Source organism: Phycodurus eques, chromosome 5 (assembly GCF_024500275.1).
Source record: "Phycodurus eques isolate BA_2022a chromosome 5, UOR_Pequ_1.1, whole genome shotgun sequence".
Lineage (NCBI taxonomy): Eukaryota > Metazoa > Chordata > Actinopteri > Syngnathiformes > Syngnathidae > Phycodurus > Phycodurus eques.
Window position 1 is genome coordinate 9648983 of NC_084529.1, and position 19270 is coordinate 9668252.

The 19270-nt window shown below is 44.5% G+C and overlaps 1 protein-coding gene across 1 annotated transcript in view; it reads right to left on the reverse strand.

The window, feature by feature from the left end:
• zfpm1 (zinc finger protein, FOG family member 1) overlaps nt 1-8552 on the reverse strand; it is a 169581-nt gene extending 161029 nt beyond the window's left edge. Inside the window, exon 1 of the mRNA XM_061677599.1 lies at nt 8080-8552. Within this exon, the coding sequence (XP_061533583.1) occupies nt 8080-8119 (40 nt within the window). The 5' untranslated portion in view covers nt 8120-8552. The remainder of the gene's footprint in view (nt 1-8079) is intronic.
• Nucleotides 8553-19270: the final 10718 nt, after the last annotated feature.

Sequence of the window (19270 nt, forward strand, 5' to 3'; positions counted from 1 at the left end):
GATCATTTCCAACAGATATGTTCACATTGAGCAGGTACGGCGGCCTCACAGTTCTGGGGACTGGGGTTCAAATCCCAGCGCCGCCTGTGTGGAGTTTGCATGTTGTCCCCGTGCCTTGGTGGGTTTTCTCCGGTCACTCCGGTTTCCTCCCACATCCCAAAAACATGCATGCTAGGTTAATTGGAAACTCTAAATTGCCCGTAGGTATGAATGTGAGGGCGAATAATTGTTTGTTTATATGTGCCCTGCGATTGGCTGGCGACCGGTTCAGGGTGTACCCCACCTTCTGCCTGAAGATAGCTGGGATAGCCTCCAGCATGCCCGCGACCCTAGTGAGGAGAAGCGGTGAAGAAAATGGATGGATGGATGTCCACATTGAGGCCAACTTCTGGGGCCTTCTGATGTTGTTAAGGTGTTTGTAGTATTTTTACATACTCCACAGACCATACAGAATTTGTATGCTTATTATTATCTACTGCATACAGTTATATGCAGCTCTCAAGCAAGAGCTATCTGATCACAGAGATGAGAATTCTTAGTTTCCAATACCCAAATCAGACACAATCTCGCTTGTTGAATATCTGCCAGTATAATCAAACCAATCACATCCTGGTGATTCAGCAACTTTTCTCTTTTTCCCCCCTCGCACTAACTGCTCTCTTATGACTTTTGCAGAGAAAAGGGGATTTAAAAGGGAAAACTGGAGATAAGCATCCGCAAACATAAAAATTTCCCAACATGTCAACTCTATCTTACACTTAATCTGGAATAAGTAATACATGTTATTAATTTTAATTGAATTAATCAACGACAATGCTTGTTAAGGGGTGCAAAGAAAGAGATAGGGGAGGAGAGGAAGAAGGAGGAGAAAGATATGGTTTGAATGAATGAGAAAAGACTGAGGGAGAAAAGAAGCGCATTCACACCTATCATCTAATTATACAACAACATTAATCCCATTACGACTGGAACTGATTGCCAGGGTCCAGACCCTGGCTGCTCCTACTGAGCCCTGTTGTTATTGCAGTGGAACCGAGGCTCCTGCCTGCTCTGGCCAGATAACAACTTTAATCATGCTTGGCAATCTCTATCTGCACCGGAGATCAGGCCCCGCGGCTTATCGCAAGTTCACATCAAGCTAAAAGCAGAACAAAGAAGAAAAAACAAGGGAACGCCACCAAGGCACAATGTGTGTGTGTGTGTGTGTGTGTGTGTGTGTGTGTGTGTGTATACATACGTGTGTGTGCTTGTGTGTGTGAGAGAGAGAGAGAAGGAGAGAGAGATGGCGAGAGAAAGATTTAGACATGCTTAAGCATTTGAACTCACTTTTTCTTAAAAAGATGTCATTCATTTCTCATCCATGAAATAGTTATGTGACCCAATAATTGATGACAGATAACACAGTAACGCATTCTATAGGGAGGGGAAATAACTTTGTCATCTGACAAATAGAAACCTGATTTGTAAACTCACGAAGTTACCAGGGAAATAAAGAGTACACAAAAAAAGAAGAGGTCAGCTTGGTGAATTTCTTGTCTGGGATCTGCAGGCTTCCAGGTATGCTTGAAGCTGTAGGAGGCAGCTATTATTCATGCTGACCTCAGAAGCTCCAGCTTCGCTGTCATAGAAACCAAGCTTTCTCACACAGATAGACACACATACGCAGATGCACATTATCAGGATTCTAAATCTGCTAGCTGTTATCTATCTATCTATCTATCATCAGCAGGCCTCTTTATCAGCCTTAAACATCTTCCACAGACGGGTGGGGGAGCAGCAGAGCAGGCTGCATTGCCATTAAAAACACACCACAACACATTCATCTAACAGCTATGTATTCTGCACGCTTTTTCACTCTATCGCTACCTACCCCCACCACCCAACTATGTCCACTCCCCTGCATCTCGTCTCTTTTATCACCCCACACTGCCTTTCTCTTCTTTACTTATCTGGAGATCCACCCCCAGCCAATCGCAAACAAAACTAATGACAACAGTACGACAATGCTGGAAAAATGGCATGCAACAGCCAAATGTAATTAAAATGTGCCCTCCAATCTCGATCTTTCCTTCCATCTGCCCTACCTCTCATCTCTTTCTCTCTTTTCTGCTTTCTGTTATCACTGGTAGTGATCACCGCTGTGTTTTATCATGTCTCCCATCTCAACTGCCAAAATGTAAGCCCAGGGATCCAGCTACCCTGGGCTGCCTGCCTGCCGAATCCCCTACCGCCCTCCCTCCCTGACTCCGTCCCTCCTATCTCTCCATCAGGGAGAGGAGCCATATCAGGCTCAAAGATCTCCAACTGCAGGGGAGGATGACGCACAAAAAGGCAGAGACAAATATCTATCTGCTTCACAAACACTCTCTTCTTCTATTGGCCTCCAGAAAGCCTGAAACCTAATGTACCGTTGTTGGGGGATAGTGCAATGTTGTCGTAATGTACCGCCCCATTTTAAGGGAAGTGTAGGGATGGTTTGTCTTTTTGGTGGTTGGTATGTGTCTGTGCGTGTGTGCATGTGTGTGTGTAGGGGGGGTATTTATATACAGGGTGATTGAAAAGTAACTCCCTATTTTAAAATACTTATAATTTATTCATGTTGTAATATTTTTATGAGTTTTTTTGTGTATGTTCCATGATAAAAGGAGCAAGTCTATTCTCACAAACCAATGACTTTGGAAGAACTTGAAGGGCGAATACGAGAAGTTATGTCTTCCATCACACACGTGTTCCTTGTGAAATCAGTTAATGCAGTTTCCAGGCGGCTTGAAAAACTGGTAGCTAATGCTGGCGCCCATATACAATTTTAAATAAAACTCCATGCAATACATTTTCTTCTCATGTTCATTTCTTGTAAGAATAATAGTTCAGAAATAAATTACTTAAAGTACTTAAAAATAGTGTGTTACTTTTCAATCACCCTGTGTATATATATATATATATATATATATATATATATATATATATATATATATACACATATATACAAGCTAAACACAGCATGACGCGCACGAACCCAAAATATTTTTTTATTTTTCACACCCTCATCATGGAAAGCACAAAAAGAAAAGCGTATGATGCAGCTTTTTCAATTGAAAGCCATCGATCTGTCCATCCAGGAGGGAAATCGAGCTGCTGCACGTAAGCTTGGCGTTAACGAACCGATGGTGAGGCGTTGGAGACGGCAGCGTGAAGAACTGATGCAATGCCAAAAGACAACAAAGGCTTTCAGAGGTCATAACTGCAAATGACCTGAACTTGAAAATGTTCTTGAGGACTAGGTGAACACACGTGAGGAGAACAGCACAACTTCAGGGGTAACTGTGTCTCGAGATGAAAATGACATTGAGGGCGACAGAGAGACTGAAATGGTGTGTGACGACACTGAAGAAGACTACTTCAGTGGTTTCAGTGAACAGGAGGAGGATGAATAAACACAATGACTTTTCTGTTATGTTTGAGCCGTTTTACTGCCGTGTTACAGGCACTGTTTGGAAACAAGGTATGTAAATAAACATTTACAAAATCTTTCTGTGTAAATTTCTAATTTCACAACGTGCGGCAAATATATGTAAGAAAAAAATAATTCTACACAAAGTGGGCGCAGCTTATAACCGATGCGCTCTATAGTCCGGAAAATAGGGTACTTTAATTTGAAACAAAGGTATACAGCAAAGTTTAAAACATTCACAACCACTTTGGGATGCTGTTTGACTGCCATTTTTTACGGATTTCAAAACTATTTTCCAATAGAAAATAATGAAACTAAGTAAATCTGTTATAAAAGTGACAAGATGTTTCCATCATAAAACCTACCTGTAAAGGCTTGTCAGCCATAGCAGTGTAAAAAGAGGTTGAATGACGACTGTTAATACAAAGAAAAACGTAACTTTAATGACGCACATTACCATTCACTTCACATTCACACAAGTGTTACTGTTAACTGTTAACTTTGATAATGAGTTATGACGCATATAAACGGCTAGCATAGCCAGCTAGGTGTAGGCGAGCAACCTAAATTCCTGAATGAAAGTTGCATCCTCCCCACCTAGCAAGTTTGACACACTGGAGTCGGCATATTTTGAATGAGAGTCGTATCTTCGGTTACATATTCTCGTAAAGGATTAACCCCACATGTACGTTGCTTTTTCTTACACTGGTGTCTTGTGCAGTATGCTAACGTCTTGTGTGATGTCACACATGATGCCAGTTCGACCTCCAAGTTTTGGTATAACTTTTGAGGCCTATTTTGAAAATTGTGTACGACCTCTGAGGCTGCGTGTTTAGCGGCATCAGATATTAAGTGGAAAACTGGGATGCATACATCCCTAATCCATTATTTTATCCACGTGTGAAGTAACACAATTTGTGCGCTTAAGAAACCTTTTCGATTAAAAAACTGTCATGTTTTGAAGCTTTGATCCAATAATACATCTTAATTGTAAAAGACATTGGAACACTGATGTTATGACATAATTATTCTTTTGTTATTACAGTATACAGTGGACCACTGCCATTCGCGGGGATAGGGAACAGGACCCACAAACTATGATTCTTAATCACTTTAATAACATATCATACACTTAGATGCATCTTTAAACCTCGCTGTACTCTTCAAAATATTGTACTGTACAGTACAAGAGACAGCGTACGGAAATCTTACATCTCTTTCCAGTGTCTGCATCGCTTGCACTCCCCTGTAGTCAAGTCGCTGCCTCACTCTCTCCACTTCCATTGTTCCGGTGTGTGTTACAAAAATAAGAGCGTCCAAAAACTAACTTCCACCTCAGCCTCTGCACAACCACCTAGCTCGCCGCCAACTAGCCAGTTGCCAGTGCGGTACCTCGACAAGATGGATTAGCAAAGTGTTAACAATTAATGAGGGGATATCGTGTTCAGATAATGGATACTGCTGGATGGACGTTGAAAGGTAAAGTGCTGATGTTTTGTGTCTAACAAAGTAGTCCAGTGCTGTGTTCAACCTGGCTGTTCACATCCCACTGTGGGTCAAAATGACTACTCTAGCCCTCACCATATGAACTTGTTTTTGACAAACAAGGGTTTATACCTAACAAAACGTTAAATTTTAACCACTCGAATTGCAAAACTGTTCTTCCAATGAAAATACTCAACATACAGCACATACTGTAAAGAGTATTTTCAACCCCCCCAAAAAAAAATTATGTTCAGGCTTTTTTTGCCACGTCATAGAAAATCGTGAGTTGGCACAGATTTCTGTGGGGGGGTGTAATCTGCATAAGGGTGAATTTGCGACTGCCGAACCACGAATGTGTGGGGCTCGACTGTATGCCAGTGGAGTTCCCAATCAAGCTCTTACCAAGAAATTAATTCAACATTCTAAAACACTGCTTTCCAATTGTTTTCATGCAGGAATCGCGTGCACCTGCAGCGTGTTGATTACAACGGGAAAAAAATAAATACAAATTTAAGCGCTAGCCCTGCAGTGTAAATAACAGCAGAAATGTGGCATTGTTTTCAAGAAGGACAGGACGATAGAGATATGTTTAGTGTTATGCCACCTTGTCAAAACTTACCCTACCTTGCCAATACGTCACATCAGTAACAATTAAGTACCAGACACAAAACAACATGGTGGACCCACTGCTCTAATAGTGCTTAATTATATACTTGTAACAGCACGCGCCCAGACCTCTGGTGGACCCCCTCATAACCCAGATCAACAAAGTCCTTATCACTCCTCACTCTTTCCTATCAAAATGTCTGCCAAATCACAAGAGAGTCACAGGGCTGAGAGCTGGCTGGCCTCAACTCCAGCCAGGCTTGGTGCACTGGGAAGCATGGGGCACCAGAAGCACAGATAAAGACGGCCATTACACCCCTGAGATGCACACACACAGTACAGTATGCTCTCTGTCTCTTATTGTCACTCATACACACAAAGCCTAGCTGGGGTTTATCAGCTGCTTGCTCTGGAATACATTTCCAGGCCTAACTGCCTGCTGTACAGCCGGTGCCTGGCCGTTTGCAGCAGCAATACTTACTGTAAGTATGAAGAAAAGGAAGATATTGATGATACTGGGTGCTTAAGATTGTTTTTAATGACATCACTTTTGGATGTAGCGCAATAATGTGATGCATTACTTATACAAATTTCAGCAACATTGTACCTGTTAAAATATAAGTAAAGCGAGTTGTAATTCATTTTGGGCTTTGGGTGATGAGACGTTCTCTTTTTCTCCTGCCATGTCCATTTCTTGAGACATAAAAAAGCATCCCTGTGGGATTTTACAATCATTCACAATTAACTGAGTCAGCATGTATTGCTCCTCTCGCTAGCACTTGGTCACACACTTCTTGCCACATTTGACTGTATTTATATTGTTAGTTATTAGTTTATTTGAGGCCAGACATTGATTAGACAATTCCCATTATTTGGCCAAAATACATCTTATGGAAGTAAGCTATGGTAACGTATATCATGTTTTTAACTCCCTATTGATTTTCATCTGTGACTGAAGAAACCTAATACTTATTGTTTGAGTTTGCAGAAATGTATGGAAATTCAATGGAATGTAAGTTTATCAAGATCAATATTATTTGCAGTCTGTTATTTTAGCATTGTTGTCTTGTTTAAGGCAGTCAGTGTGTTAATAGTAAATGTCATTCCACGATTGTTTCAAAGTAACTGCCCCAACATTGGTGGCAATTAAGTGGAAATTTTAAGACTGTCCATCCTTTTCTGTTTTTTAAATGAAAATTCAAAGACAAGAGCTACAGGCGGAAAGTTACAGCAGAAATTCCCTGTTAAGGGATCTAATGTCAAACCCTCAATTTACATGTACATAATAAAATGGGCTGCATCCATCAGTTTCATGTTCAACAAATATAATTTCTAACTGCATCTACAATCCTGCAGCTCTTGGTGTGGTATCCCTTTTCAATTACAGTAAGAAATTTACTTATCGGTGGTTTTCACAGAACCTAATAGTAAATAATCCTCTTTCCATCAACAGCCCGATCGTTTAATATTGTCCTGTCAAAGGTAAATTAGATATTTATAGACATGTTTCCAAAACAAGGGATTGTTCAAACTACTGCATATACACTGACAATGTCACAGGGTAGTTACAGTGATGGCTCAGGAAAAGTGTTTGTCTATAGATGCCATGCAGTTCTTAAGTTTTAAATTATGTTTTAATGAAAAGTGGAAGCTTACTGGGGTAGATTTCTCACTTAAACTTTTTTTAACAGAATAAACGGATTGCAGTGCATTTTCCCAATGCTGCATCCAAGGTTCAAAATTATGGAATAATGTGGTGTCACTTGAATAAAACAGCACCTTTGAACCCGAATAATTAATCACATAAAAGGATAAATTTGCAAAAATGTCTAATTGTAAGCAGCGATCGTGAGGAAAGATCTGCCTATCTGACGCCCCATCTCTGGGAGGGAAAAAGAAAAAAAAAAGTGAAAAGCCTTGTGGGAAATGCACCTGGCGGCCTTGGCGCTCCTCAGACAGAAAACAAATAATAATAAAAAAAAAAGATCCAATTTTAATCTTTATCAGGGCTCACATCGGATCGCTGGTTTATCTCTCTTCACGTCGGCTTTCTCAGAGAACATTGACGTTTTCACAACAGAATTCAACAGGAAGTCTGCTACAGTTTTGACTGTTAATACAAAAAAGCCTGTCTTTTGATGAGAACATACTGTACTCTTTCCTCTCCTGGATACTGCATTCTTTTCTGCCTCGGTAGCGGGAATAACGCTAACTAAAAATACTTTTTTAGAACGTGTGTCATTTACACGAACGTGTGTCATTTACTCCGAGAATGTAAATTCAGCGAGAATCTCAAATACACAAAAAAGCAAGCGTTTGTCGTCCACAAAGAGGTCCAATAAAACGGTGCCACTGTAGAAAAAGTCAGGCGTTATAGCTGGACTTTGTCCTACTTAGAGGTATTATTTTATTTTAGGATGAAGCGGCCCCTGTGAAGCGTCACGAGCAATGTTCTTCTCGTTGTGAGACCGCGCACAACTTTGACTGAGAGCAAGTCGCGTAAACGACAAAAAAAAAAAGTATTTCATCTGACTTACGCTTTATCTGCCGGGGTTTGCTCTGCTTTCTCCTGGACATGGTGGCTCTTCCTGGGACAAGGCGCCCAGTCGGACGGAGGGAGAGGCGGCTCAGCGTGATAAGTCTTCTCCCTTCTGCCTGTACAGGTTCGACCTCCGCCGTTCCGCTGCTGCCGACTCTTCGCTCGGGTCAGACACTCAAATCTACATGACCCACTTGCACTTTGATATCTTCTGCCACGACAGCTCCCTACCTGTGGCTCCGACCCTTTGACTGTCCTCCTCCTCAGCGCTTCGCTGCGAACGTTAGTCCACGTTACTCCTCGTCTCGCCAGTCAACGAGCCCAAATGTTTGGGTTCAGATACGAACACTTTCTGTGGAAACTCATCTAACGTTACTCTCTGTTTGAGTGTCGCCTCCTCGGTCTGTCTGCACGGTCTCTCAAGCGGGGACCAGTCCCACTAGCCTACAAGCATACAACCAGTCCATTCGGCCTACTCCAGACTGCCCCTTACTTGTGACGTAGGATATCGCACTCTTCTCCAATTGGTTCAAACTTCATGCACGTTACATTACATTTCATTATGGAACTCAAACCTGCGAATTGTTTTTTTTTTAATGTGAATGGCAAAACACAATTATTTCGTCTCATCTGTTATGTCTGCGTGTGTCCAAATTTAAACCAGACACATTTCATTATTTCATCACGTTAACCAAGACTTAAACATATTTAAACAAATGATTGTGTATCTTTTTGCTTTGACTATGTACAATGTATGTACTTCAAATATATAAGCATAGCAGAATGTAATAGTGGTAAGCGCAGTGGAGTAATATCTTCAGTGTATAGAACCCAAATGAAAGCGTGACCAAGGCCATCTCACTTCAGTAAAGCGGCCATCTGGGAGATGGCAGTCCTCCACTAACTCATGGTTTCCTCACCGTTTATTTATATACTTTATCATATTCAATGCTGTCATCTAGTGGTCAACCTTCAAACTACGTAAAATTCAAGAGAATATAATTTTCTGCTCGTGCACTCCACCTATAGGCGCCAAGTATAATTTACTTTCAATCAATTTGGAAATACCAAAAACTCATTAACATAATCCCTTGCGATCTATTGGTTTGTTTTAAAACTCTTCCAAAACAATCACTATCTCCTCTGTATTGTTTTATCTGCTTGCTGGCAAGTGCTGTAAGTGGAAGCTTGAGTGGCAGTGCTATATAGCCAGCCGAATTTGCTGGGGGAAAGAAAAAAGATTTAACACATTATTCATCCATCCTTTTTCTATTGCGGTTATCCTAATTTAATTTAGGGATGAACTGTAGCCGATTCTAACTGATGAGTGGCAGAGTAATACGCTGGACTGGTTGCCAGGCTATTGCAAGGCAATTATAGACAAACAAACATTCACACTCACATTCGCATGTATATGGAAAATGTTGAGTTGATTTTCGTTCATGTATTTTTCTTGGTTTTATGTATCTGTATTTTAGTCCCGTATGTCATACGCGTGTGTCATAAACACAGGGAGACCTTGCAAACTCTGCACAGGAAGGCCAGAGCAGATATTTTAGCACAGAACCTCAGAAATGAGAGGCAAACATGCCTTTTTTCTGTCATTTATTATGAAAAGTATGTACTATTTAGGCGGCACGGTGGACGACTGTTTAGAGCGTCTGCCTCACAGTTCTGAGGTCCGGGTTTCAATCCCTGGCCCCACCTGTGTGAACTTTGCATGTTCTCCCCGTGCCTGTGTGGGTTTTCTCCGGGCACTCCGGTTTCTTCCCACATCCCAAAAACATGCACATGAATTGAAAATTCGAAATTGCCCGTAGGTGTGAATGTGAGTGCGTATGGTTGTTTGTTTGTATGTGCCCTGCGATTGGCTGGCAACCAGTTCAGGGTGTACCCCGCCCTCCTGCCCGATGATAGCTGGGATAGGCTCCAGCACGCCCGCGACCCCAGTGAGAAGAAGCGGCTCAGAAAATGGATGGATGTACTATGTACTATTGTACAATTGTTGATCTTCTATGAAACAAAAACTATCATTGCCAAATGCAGAAGTGGGGTTCAAATCCCGGCCCCGCCTGTGTGGAGTTTATATGTTCTCCCCGTGTCTGCATGGGTTTTCTCCGGGTACTCTGGTTTCTTCCCGCATACCAAAAACATGCATGGTAGGTTAATTGAAGAGTCTAAATTGCCCATAGGTATGAATGTGAGTGCGAATGGTTGTTTGTTTGTATGTGCCCTGTGATTGGCTGGCGACTAGTTCAGGGTGTACACCGCCTCCTGCCCAGAGTCAGCTGGAATAGGCTCCAGCACGCCCGTGACCCTTGTGAGGAGAAGCAGTACAGATAATGGAGGGATGGGATGGATGGGAAAAAAACAAGCGCTCTTATTCCGTACAGTGGCCATTCGGTGGAATTGCACTTTCTTGTTCATAAATGACTGCATCCACTTCTACCACTATAGTGCGTAATTGGCCATGAAACTAGGCCCAAAACTTGAAGAAAAAAATACATCCTTCCTGAAGTGTAATGTGTTTTCTTTTATTTGGGCAACATGTCTTGCTGTCTGGCACCCAAGTATGTTGTTTTGCGAGGCAGCAGCGAAACAGATGAGCTCCGCAGACCCACAGCCCATTACCAGTGGTTAGAGAAGCCGCTGGAGGTCCAGCACAACAGCGTAGTCTGGTTAGTCTCACAGCCTCCTTCCCTCCTTCATCCAGGACCGGAGAGCATCATGCGCCTTTGGCCGCTTACGGAGTACCACTCTTTGGCCACAGAAGGGCGTTGTCCGCTCAATTTCAAAGGAGGGAAAACTGTCGTGGTGGCGTGGTTCATGGTTATCAGAGATGCAAAAACCAAAGGCATGAAAAGGGTGACCAAATAAAAAAAAAATGGATCTGTGGGGATCCCCCGGGCTTAATTGAAGACTCTAAATTGCCCGTAGGTGTGAATGTGAGTGCGGCTGGTTGTTTGTTTATATGTGCCCTGCGATTTGCTGGCAACCAGTTTAGGGTGTACCCCGCCTCCTGCCCGATGATAGTTGGGATAGGCTCCAGCGCACCCGCAACCCTTGTCAGGATAAGCGGCTCAGATAATGGCTGGATGGATAAACTAAGCAATCTGGAAATCTGAAGAGTACAATAAGGCAAATAATAATAATAAAATATTCACACAGAAAAACTTATTTACACGGCTCAAGTACATCTTGATGTACAAATTCAAGATTAAAATAAAATTTGTCTCATTTCGTTGCTTTTTTGTTTTGGCCTCCAAGTTGAGCCAGGCCCACCTGCACCTGCACCTGATGCCTGCTTCAAGATGTGCCACATGAATAGCATCCTCCTCTTTAAGCACTCTAATTCTGGAAAATAATTAATACAGCCCTGTAGGGGGCACAAGCCAGCGCAAACTGTAGGCCGGTCCCAAGCCCGGATAAATGCAGAGGGTTGCGTCAGAAAGGGCATCCGGCTTAAAACTTTGCCAAACAAATATGAGCATTCATCCAAAGAATTCCATTCCGGATCGGTCGCGGCCCGGGTCAACAACAGCGCCGTCAACCTGCAGGGCGCCGGTGTAAATTCAGCTACTGTGGGTCGAAGTCGAAGAGGTGGAAAGCGGGTTCTTCGGCAGAAAGAGAAGCGGAAAGCACAAAGCCTAGAACTGAATGTGGGGACTTTGAATGTTGGGACAATGACAGGAAAACCTCGGGAGTTGGTTGGCATGATGATTAGGAGAAAGGTTGATATATTGTGTGTCCAGGAGACCAGGTGTAAAGGCAGTGATGCTAGAAGTTTAGGGGCAGGGTTGAAATTATTTTACCATGGTGTAGATGGGAAGAGAAATGGAGTCTGGGTTATTTTAAAAGAAGAGTTAGCTAAGAATGTATTGGAGGTGAAAAGAGTATCAGATCGAGTGATGAGGCTGAAACTTGAAATTGAGGGTGTTATGTATAATGTAATTAGTGGCTATGTCCCACAGGTAGGATGTGACCTCGTGGTGAAAGAGAAATTCTGTAAGGAGCTAGACGAAGTAGTTCTGAGCATCCCAGACAGAGAGAGAGTCGTGATTGGTGCAGATTGTAATGGACATATTGGTGAAGGGAATAGGGGTGATGAAGAAGTGATGGGTAAGTACGGCATCCAGCAAAGGAACTTGCAGGGACATATGGTGGTAGACTTTGTAAAAAGTATGCAAATGGATATAGTGAACACTTTTTTCCAGAAGAGGCAGGAACATAGGGTGACCTACAAGAGCGGAGGTAGAAGCACGCAGGTGGATTACATTTTGTGCAGACGATGTAATCTGAAGGAGGTTACTGACTGTAAGGCAGTGATATGGGAGAGTGTTGTGAGACAGCATAGGATGGTGGTGTGTAAAATGACTCTGGTGGTGGGGAGGAAGATTAGGAAGACAAAGGCAGAGCAGAAAACCATGTGGTGGAAGCTGAGACAGGAAGAGTGTTGTGCGGCTTTTCGGGACGAGGTCAGACAGGCTCTCGGTGGACAGGAGGAGCTTCCAGAAGACTGGACCACTATAGCCAAGGTGATCAGAGCGGCAGGCAGGAGAGTACTTGCTTTTTCTTCTGTCGGGAAAGGATAGAAGGAGACTTGGTGGTGGAACCCCGCAGTACAGGAAATCATACAAGGAAAAAGGTTAGCTAAGAAGTGGGACACTGAGCGGACAGAAGAGAGGCTGTTGACTGGTGCCAGCAGTGTGCTAGATAGAAGGAAAGAATACTTCGAGGAGTTGATGAATGAGGAAAATGAGAATGAAGGGAGAGTAGAAGAGGCAAGTGTGGTGGACCAGGAAGTGGCAATGATTAGTAAGGGGGATGTTAGAAAGGCATTAAAGAGGATGAAAGATGGAAAGGGAGTTGGTCCTGATGACATTGCTGTGGAGGTATGGAAGCATCTAGGAGAGGTGGCGGTGGAGTTTTTGAACAGCTTGTTCAATAAAATTCTAGCACGTGAGAAGATGCCTGAGGAATGGAGGAAAAGTGTGCTGTGCCCATTTTTAAGAACAAGGGTGATGTGCAGAGTTATGGGAACTACAGAGGAATAAAGTTGATGAGTCACACAATGAAGTTATGGGAAAGAGTAGTGGAGGCTAGACTCAGAACAGAAGTGAGTATTTGCGAGCAACAGTATGGTTTCATGCCTAGAAAGAGTACCAAAGATGCATTATTTGCCTGGAGGATGTTGATGCAAAAGTACAGAGAAGGTCAGAAGGAGCTACATTGTGTCTTTGTAGATCTAGAGAAAGCCTATGACAGAGTACCCAGAGAGGAACTGTGGTACTACATGCGGAAGTCTGGAGTGGCAGAGAAGTATGTTAGAATAATACAGGGCATGTACTAGGGCAGCAGAACAGCGGTGAGGTGTGCTGTAGGTGTAGCAGACGAATTTAAGGTGGCGGTGGGACTTCATCAGGGATCAGCCCTGAGCCCCTTCCTGTTTGCAGTGGTGGTGGATAGTCTGACAGATGAGGTTTGAAGGTGATATAGGGTTTTAGGGTGTGACACGTCTGGGGGTAAACAAGGGTGTTTATTGCAGTATAGCATTGAATGGAAATCAGATAAGGGTGTGGGAGTGTGTTGCAAGAAGGCTCCCAGCAGGGTGCATGTGGAGGCCACAAAGAACAGATGTCGGAGAAGACAATGGCTGCGGGGAGTCACTGTAAATATGAGATGCAAGACTGTGGAGACAGCGTCTGGAGCCAGCGGCAAATGGCCATCATTCTGCAGAGCAATGATGACGTCAGATGGGACCATGGACCAATCAGAGGACAGCGATTCCATACTTCCTCTTTGAAACATTGTATTAGTCGGGGGCAAGAACAGATAGCTTTGCTGAGTCTGCGCTGTCTCTGCTGAGGCTAGGATAAGCGTAGCTGCTGACCCAGAGCTCTGTAAAATGTATCGACTCCTCTGTCAGGAATAAATTGCTTGACTTTTAACACGTCTTTATAAGTGTAGTTCTTTCACGAAAACGAACACGCATGGAACCTCGCGAGTAATAGGTGATTATAAAATTCAGGTTCCTTCAAATGGTGATCCTGGAAGGGCATTCGATAAAAAGACAGCGGAGTGGACAGGGATTCAATTGGACTGCAATCTCCCCGGTGCACTGACAGAAAAAGGTAAGCAGAAACCTGTTTGATTAAATCATGAATTCTGCACATTGGAAATTGTGAAATTTTGGAGACTTGTGGTACAGTTGTTTCATTGTCAATAGTTACTAGGATGTTGTGTTGTTATTGTTGTGCTAATCGAAAGTCAGGCTAACAAGGTTCCTGACACACCAGGATAATATAACATCCTGGGAGAAAGTAGGGTAACAAGATACCTGCTTGTCCTGTCGTATACTGACTTGAAATCGGACGCGGTTTCAAATTGTAACATTTCGGTAGACGTTGGGGATTTTGGGACCCCCAAAAACCGATTTAGAATAAAATGAGTGTGCCACCAAACCCTGGGGTGTGAATTGGACAGTTGAGTGGAGAGGTAATGAATGCGATATGTATCGGAATGATTACCAGAAGTCATTGGAGGATTTGTGGATTGAAATAGAAGGTCAGTTGTTAGCTGGCAGAAAAAGAAACAAGCAGGATTTAGAATTGTGTGGGCAATGTGGAAAAAGAAAAAGGAATGTACGTTGTTTCACATAGCAGATGAGTTTCAGAAGGAAGAAAGAGAGGTTAATCTGGAAGGAAAAGTTGCACGCTGGACGGTGGATGGAGAAAAGAGATTTGAATAAGAAAATAGAAGAAAATGAAAAATTGAGGAGAAAACTTCATGAGATTTGTCTGGTGTCCACTGCCATGGCAGCTGTTCAGCAGAAAAAAAAAAAAAAAAAAAAAAAAAACTTCCCGAAAGCGGCCCCCAGTGACATTCCCGAAAGCGGCCCCCAGTGACATCCCTGTATCCGGCTTTGGGAGCTGCTCAAATGACAGACCAATTGTCGAGTGGAAATAAAACTCCCATCAATTCCGCACGAGCCCACATTCAAAAAGGTGGGTTAATATACCAAAAATCTTCTTAAAAGATTTTGACTTTTTACAGAAACAGCTCCCTGGACTTGCTGCTGGCGGTGAAATTTGGATCCATCCATCCATCCATCCATCCACTTTCTGAGCCACCTCTCCTCACTAGGGTCGCGGGCGTGCTGGAGCCTATCCCAGCTGTCATCGGGCAGGAGGCGGGGTACACCCTGAACTGGTTGGGGCACATAGAAACAAACAACCATTCGCACTCACAGTCTTGCCGACGGGCAATTTAGAGTCTCCAATTAATGCATGTTTTTGGGATGTGGGAGGAAACCGGAGTGCCCGGAGAAAACCCACGCAGGCACAGGGAGAACATGCAAACTCCACACAGGCGGGGCCGGGGATTGAACCCGGGTCCTCAGAACTGTGAGGCTGACGCTCTAACCAGTCGTCCACCGTGCCGCCAAATTTGGATCCAGGTGCTGAAAAGGTATACAGACAGCATGAGTCTGGCGTGTGCTGACGTATGATTGCGGTCATCCGTGACATGTTCCTGCCCTCCTAGCCGACGGTGACGAGCCACCCGGACTTCAAAACTATCATGGATCCCAGTTCTCACTTTGAAAATTGCATAAGTATTTGGACAGATAAGACAAGGTCACATGCCTCCCGTTTAAAGGAGGCAAATGTTATTTATAGAATTGCTTTGCTTGACACATTGCCAGCTGAAGTTAGGACTGAAGTTATTAAAAACCCTGACCTCATGAAAGGGGGAGATAGCTATTTTAATCGTCACGTGTCAGACCATTAGAAACTTTTTGTCGACAGTCAACACAATACATCAGACGAGGTAAAGGTCATACAGGAAGAACTTTTGAAGTTCCAATGGCCCAAGCCCGTAAAGTGGCCATTGAAAAAAAAAATGGAACCAGAAAAGCAGATGTGGATGGCGCAGGGGTCAACGAGTCGTGACAGGGGAAACACCAACGGGGGCAGGGGAAGCGCTCGCCGACCTCCACCGGACCAAGCATGCTTCAACTGTGGTCAGTATGGACACTGGTATCGTCAATGTCATGCTCCTCCACTGATTCGAACAGAGACCTCCAGTGGGACCCAGAGAGGCCCCACCTCAAAGAGGAGGCTACAGAGCTCCACACAGCAGAGGTGGACGCAGCCCGGCACCCTGGCAACAGCAACCACACGAGTAATATATAATTGGCCCCACAGAAACGTGAAAACGAACTCAAGTACAAAAATTGCCAGCATGTTGTAATGGAATTGTAGGTTAGGTGTTGAAGAAGTTGATTGCAAGAGGGAAGAAGCTGTTGGAACGTCTGCCAGTTCTCGTTTGCATTGATCGGTAGCGCCTACCTGAGGGAAGGAGCTGGAAGAGCTGGTGATCGGGATGTGGAGGGTCCCAGAGGATTTTGCACACTCTTGTCTTAGTTCTGGCAGCGTGCAAGTCCTCAAGGGTGGGTAGGGGGGTACCGACAATCCTTTCAGCAGTTTTGATTGTCCGTTGCAGTCGGAGTTTGTCCTTTTTTTGAAGCAGCACCAAACCAGACTGTAGTGGAAGAACACAGGACTGATTCGATGACCGCTGTGTAGAACTGCCTCAGCAGCTCCTGTGGCAGGCCGTGCTTTCTCAGAAGCCACAGGAAGTACATCCTCTGCTGGGCCTTTTTGAGGACGGAGTTGATGTTGATGGATTTATTTTTTTTTGTCAATGTCTTTCTATCTCCAAAGTGTTCTGTAAATTGAAGTGAAGTTGATGTTAATCATCCACTTCAGGTCCTGAGAGACTGTAATTCCCAGGAACTTGAAGGTCTCGACGGTTGACACAAGGCAGCTGGAGAACGTGAGGGGCAGCTGTGGCGAAGGATGCCCCCTGTAGTCCACGATCATCTCTACAGTCTTGAGCGTGTTCAGCTCCAGGTTGTGTCGGTCGCACCGCAGCTCCAGCCACTCCGCTTCCTGTCGATATGCAGACTCGTCGCCGTCATCTGTAAATTTCAGGAGTTTGACAGCCGGGTGCGCTGAGGTGCAGTCGTTCGTGTAGAGAGAGAAGAGCAGCGGAGAGAGGACACAACCTTGGGGCGCCCCAGTGCTGATGCTGCGTGTGGATGAGGTGGCCTCTCCCTGCCGCACCTGCTGTGTCCTGCCCGTCAAAAAGCTGTAAATCCACTGACAGATGGCAGGTGAGACGCTGAGCTGGAGAAGCTTGGATGAAAGAAGTTCAGGGATGATGGTGTTGAACGCTGAGCTGAAGTCCACGAACAGCATCCTCATGTAGGTCCCTGCACTGTCGAGGTGTTCTACATGAAGTGCAGTCCCATGTTGACTGCATCACCGCAGACCTGTTTGCTCGGTAGGGAGACTGCAGGGGGTCCAGCAGGGGACCAGTGACGCTCTTGAGGTGGTCCAGTATGAAACGTTCAAAGGACTTCATAACCACAGATGTCAAGGCGACAGGCCTGTAGTCATTTAGACCCAAGATTGCAGGTTTCTTGGGGACTGGAATGATGGTGGAGCGTTTGAAACAGGATGGTACTTCGCACAGTTCCAGAGATCTATTGAAGATCTGAGTGAAGACTGGCGTGAGCTGGTCCGCGCAGACTTCGAGGCAGGATGGGGACACATGGTCTGGGCCTGCCGCTTTGTTAATCTTTTGTTGTTTGAAGATGCGCCTCACATCCTGTTCGTGGATGGTTCACGCAGAAGTCGGTGGTGTGATAGGGGTCGGTGGTGCGGCTGGGTGGGTGTGGGGTGTGTATGTGTCCTTTTCAAATCTGCAGTAGAAGGTATTCAAGTCGTTGGCTAGTGTGCTGTTGTTCTCAGATTGGGGGGATCGTCGCTTCTAATTAGTCAGCGATTGGAATGCATGCGAGACTGATTTAGAGTCGTTAGCGCTAAACTGTTTTTCCAACTGTGCTGCATAGTTCCTCTTTGCAATGTTAATTTTTTTAGTCAGCTGGTTTCTAGCTCGATTATACAGGGCCCTGTCCCCGCTCTGATATGCGTCCTCCTTAGCTTAGCGAAGGTGCTTAAGTTTGGCAGTGAACCACGGCTTATTGTTGTTGAAAGTGCGAAATGACTTTGTTGGTACACAAACCTCTTCACAGAAACTGATATAGGATGTGACAGTGGCATATTCATCCAGGCTGCCAGCTGAATTTTCAAAGACACTCCATTCTGTGCAGTCTAAACAGCTTTGAAGTTCCATCTTTGCTTCATTGGTCCACTTTTTCGCTGTTTTCACAGTAGGCTTCGCGCATTTAAGCTCTAGGCCTGTACGTCGGTATTAAGTGAATTAAGCAGTGATCAGACGAGCCCAGGGCGGCACGAGGTATAGCACAGTGTGCGTTTTTTAGCGTAGTTTAGGAGTGGTCTCAAACGTTATTTTCCCTGGTAGGACAGTCGATGTGCTGCTTTTATTTAGGGAGTTTGTGGTTGAGTTTAGCTTTGTTAAAGTCCCAGAGAATAATGATGGGTGAGCCCGTGTGTTTTTTTTCAATTTCGTTGACTTGTTAGCAGTGCGGTGTTCGTGTTAGCTTGAGGCAGAATATAGGCGCCAGCCAGAATGAATGATGCGAACTCACGCGGCGAGTAGAATGGCTTACAGTTAAAAAACAGCAACTCCAAATGCGGGCTGCAGTTGTGTGCTGAGCTCCGCGTACACCATTTTTCGTTGATATAGAAGCATATCCCGCCGCCTTTTGTTTTCCATGTCGCGGTCTGCTCGGTGAATGTGGAAGCCGGGAAGCATGACGGTGCCATCGGGTACAGAGTCACAAAGCCAGGTCTCCATAAAGCACATGGCGGCGGAACGTCCGAAGTCTTTACTGGTCTTTATCAGGAGATGAAGCTCGTCCATTTTGTTGGGTAGGGAGCGTACATTCGCGAGGTGGATCGACGGGAACGCCAATCTGTATCCTCTCTTGCGGAGTTTCACCTGGATGCCGGCTCGTTTCCCTCTGTGGCGCCGCTTCCGCCTACCAAGCGCCAAGGTCCGCGGACGCCGCTCCGGTGAGTAACTCGGGGAAAAAATTGAGCGGATGTGAAAGTTGGTGAAAGAAAGTCCGGAGTAGCCTCCTTGATGGTTAGCAAGTCTCCCCTTGTGTAAGTGAGTCATGTAATGTCTCCAAAGACGAACGAAAAACAAAAACAATACTAGAGAGCGCGTAACCGCAATTAACGGGCAATTTAGAGTCT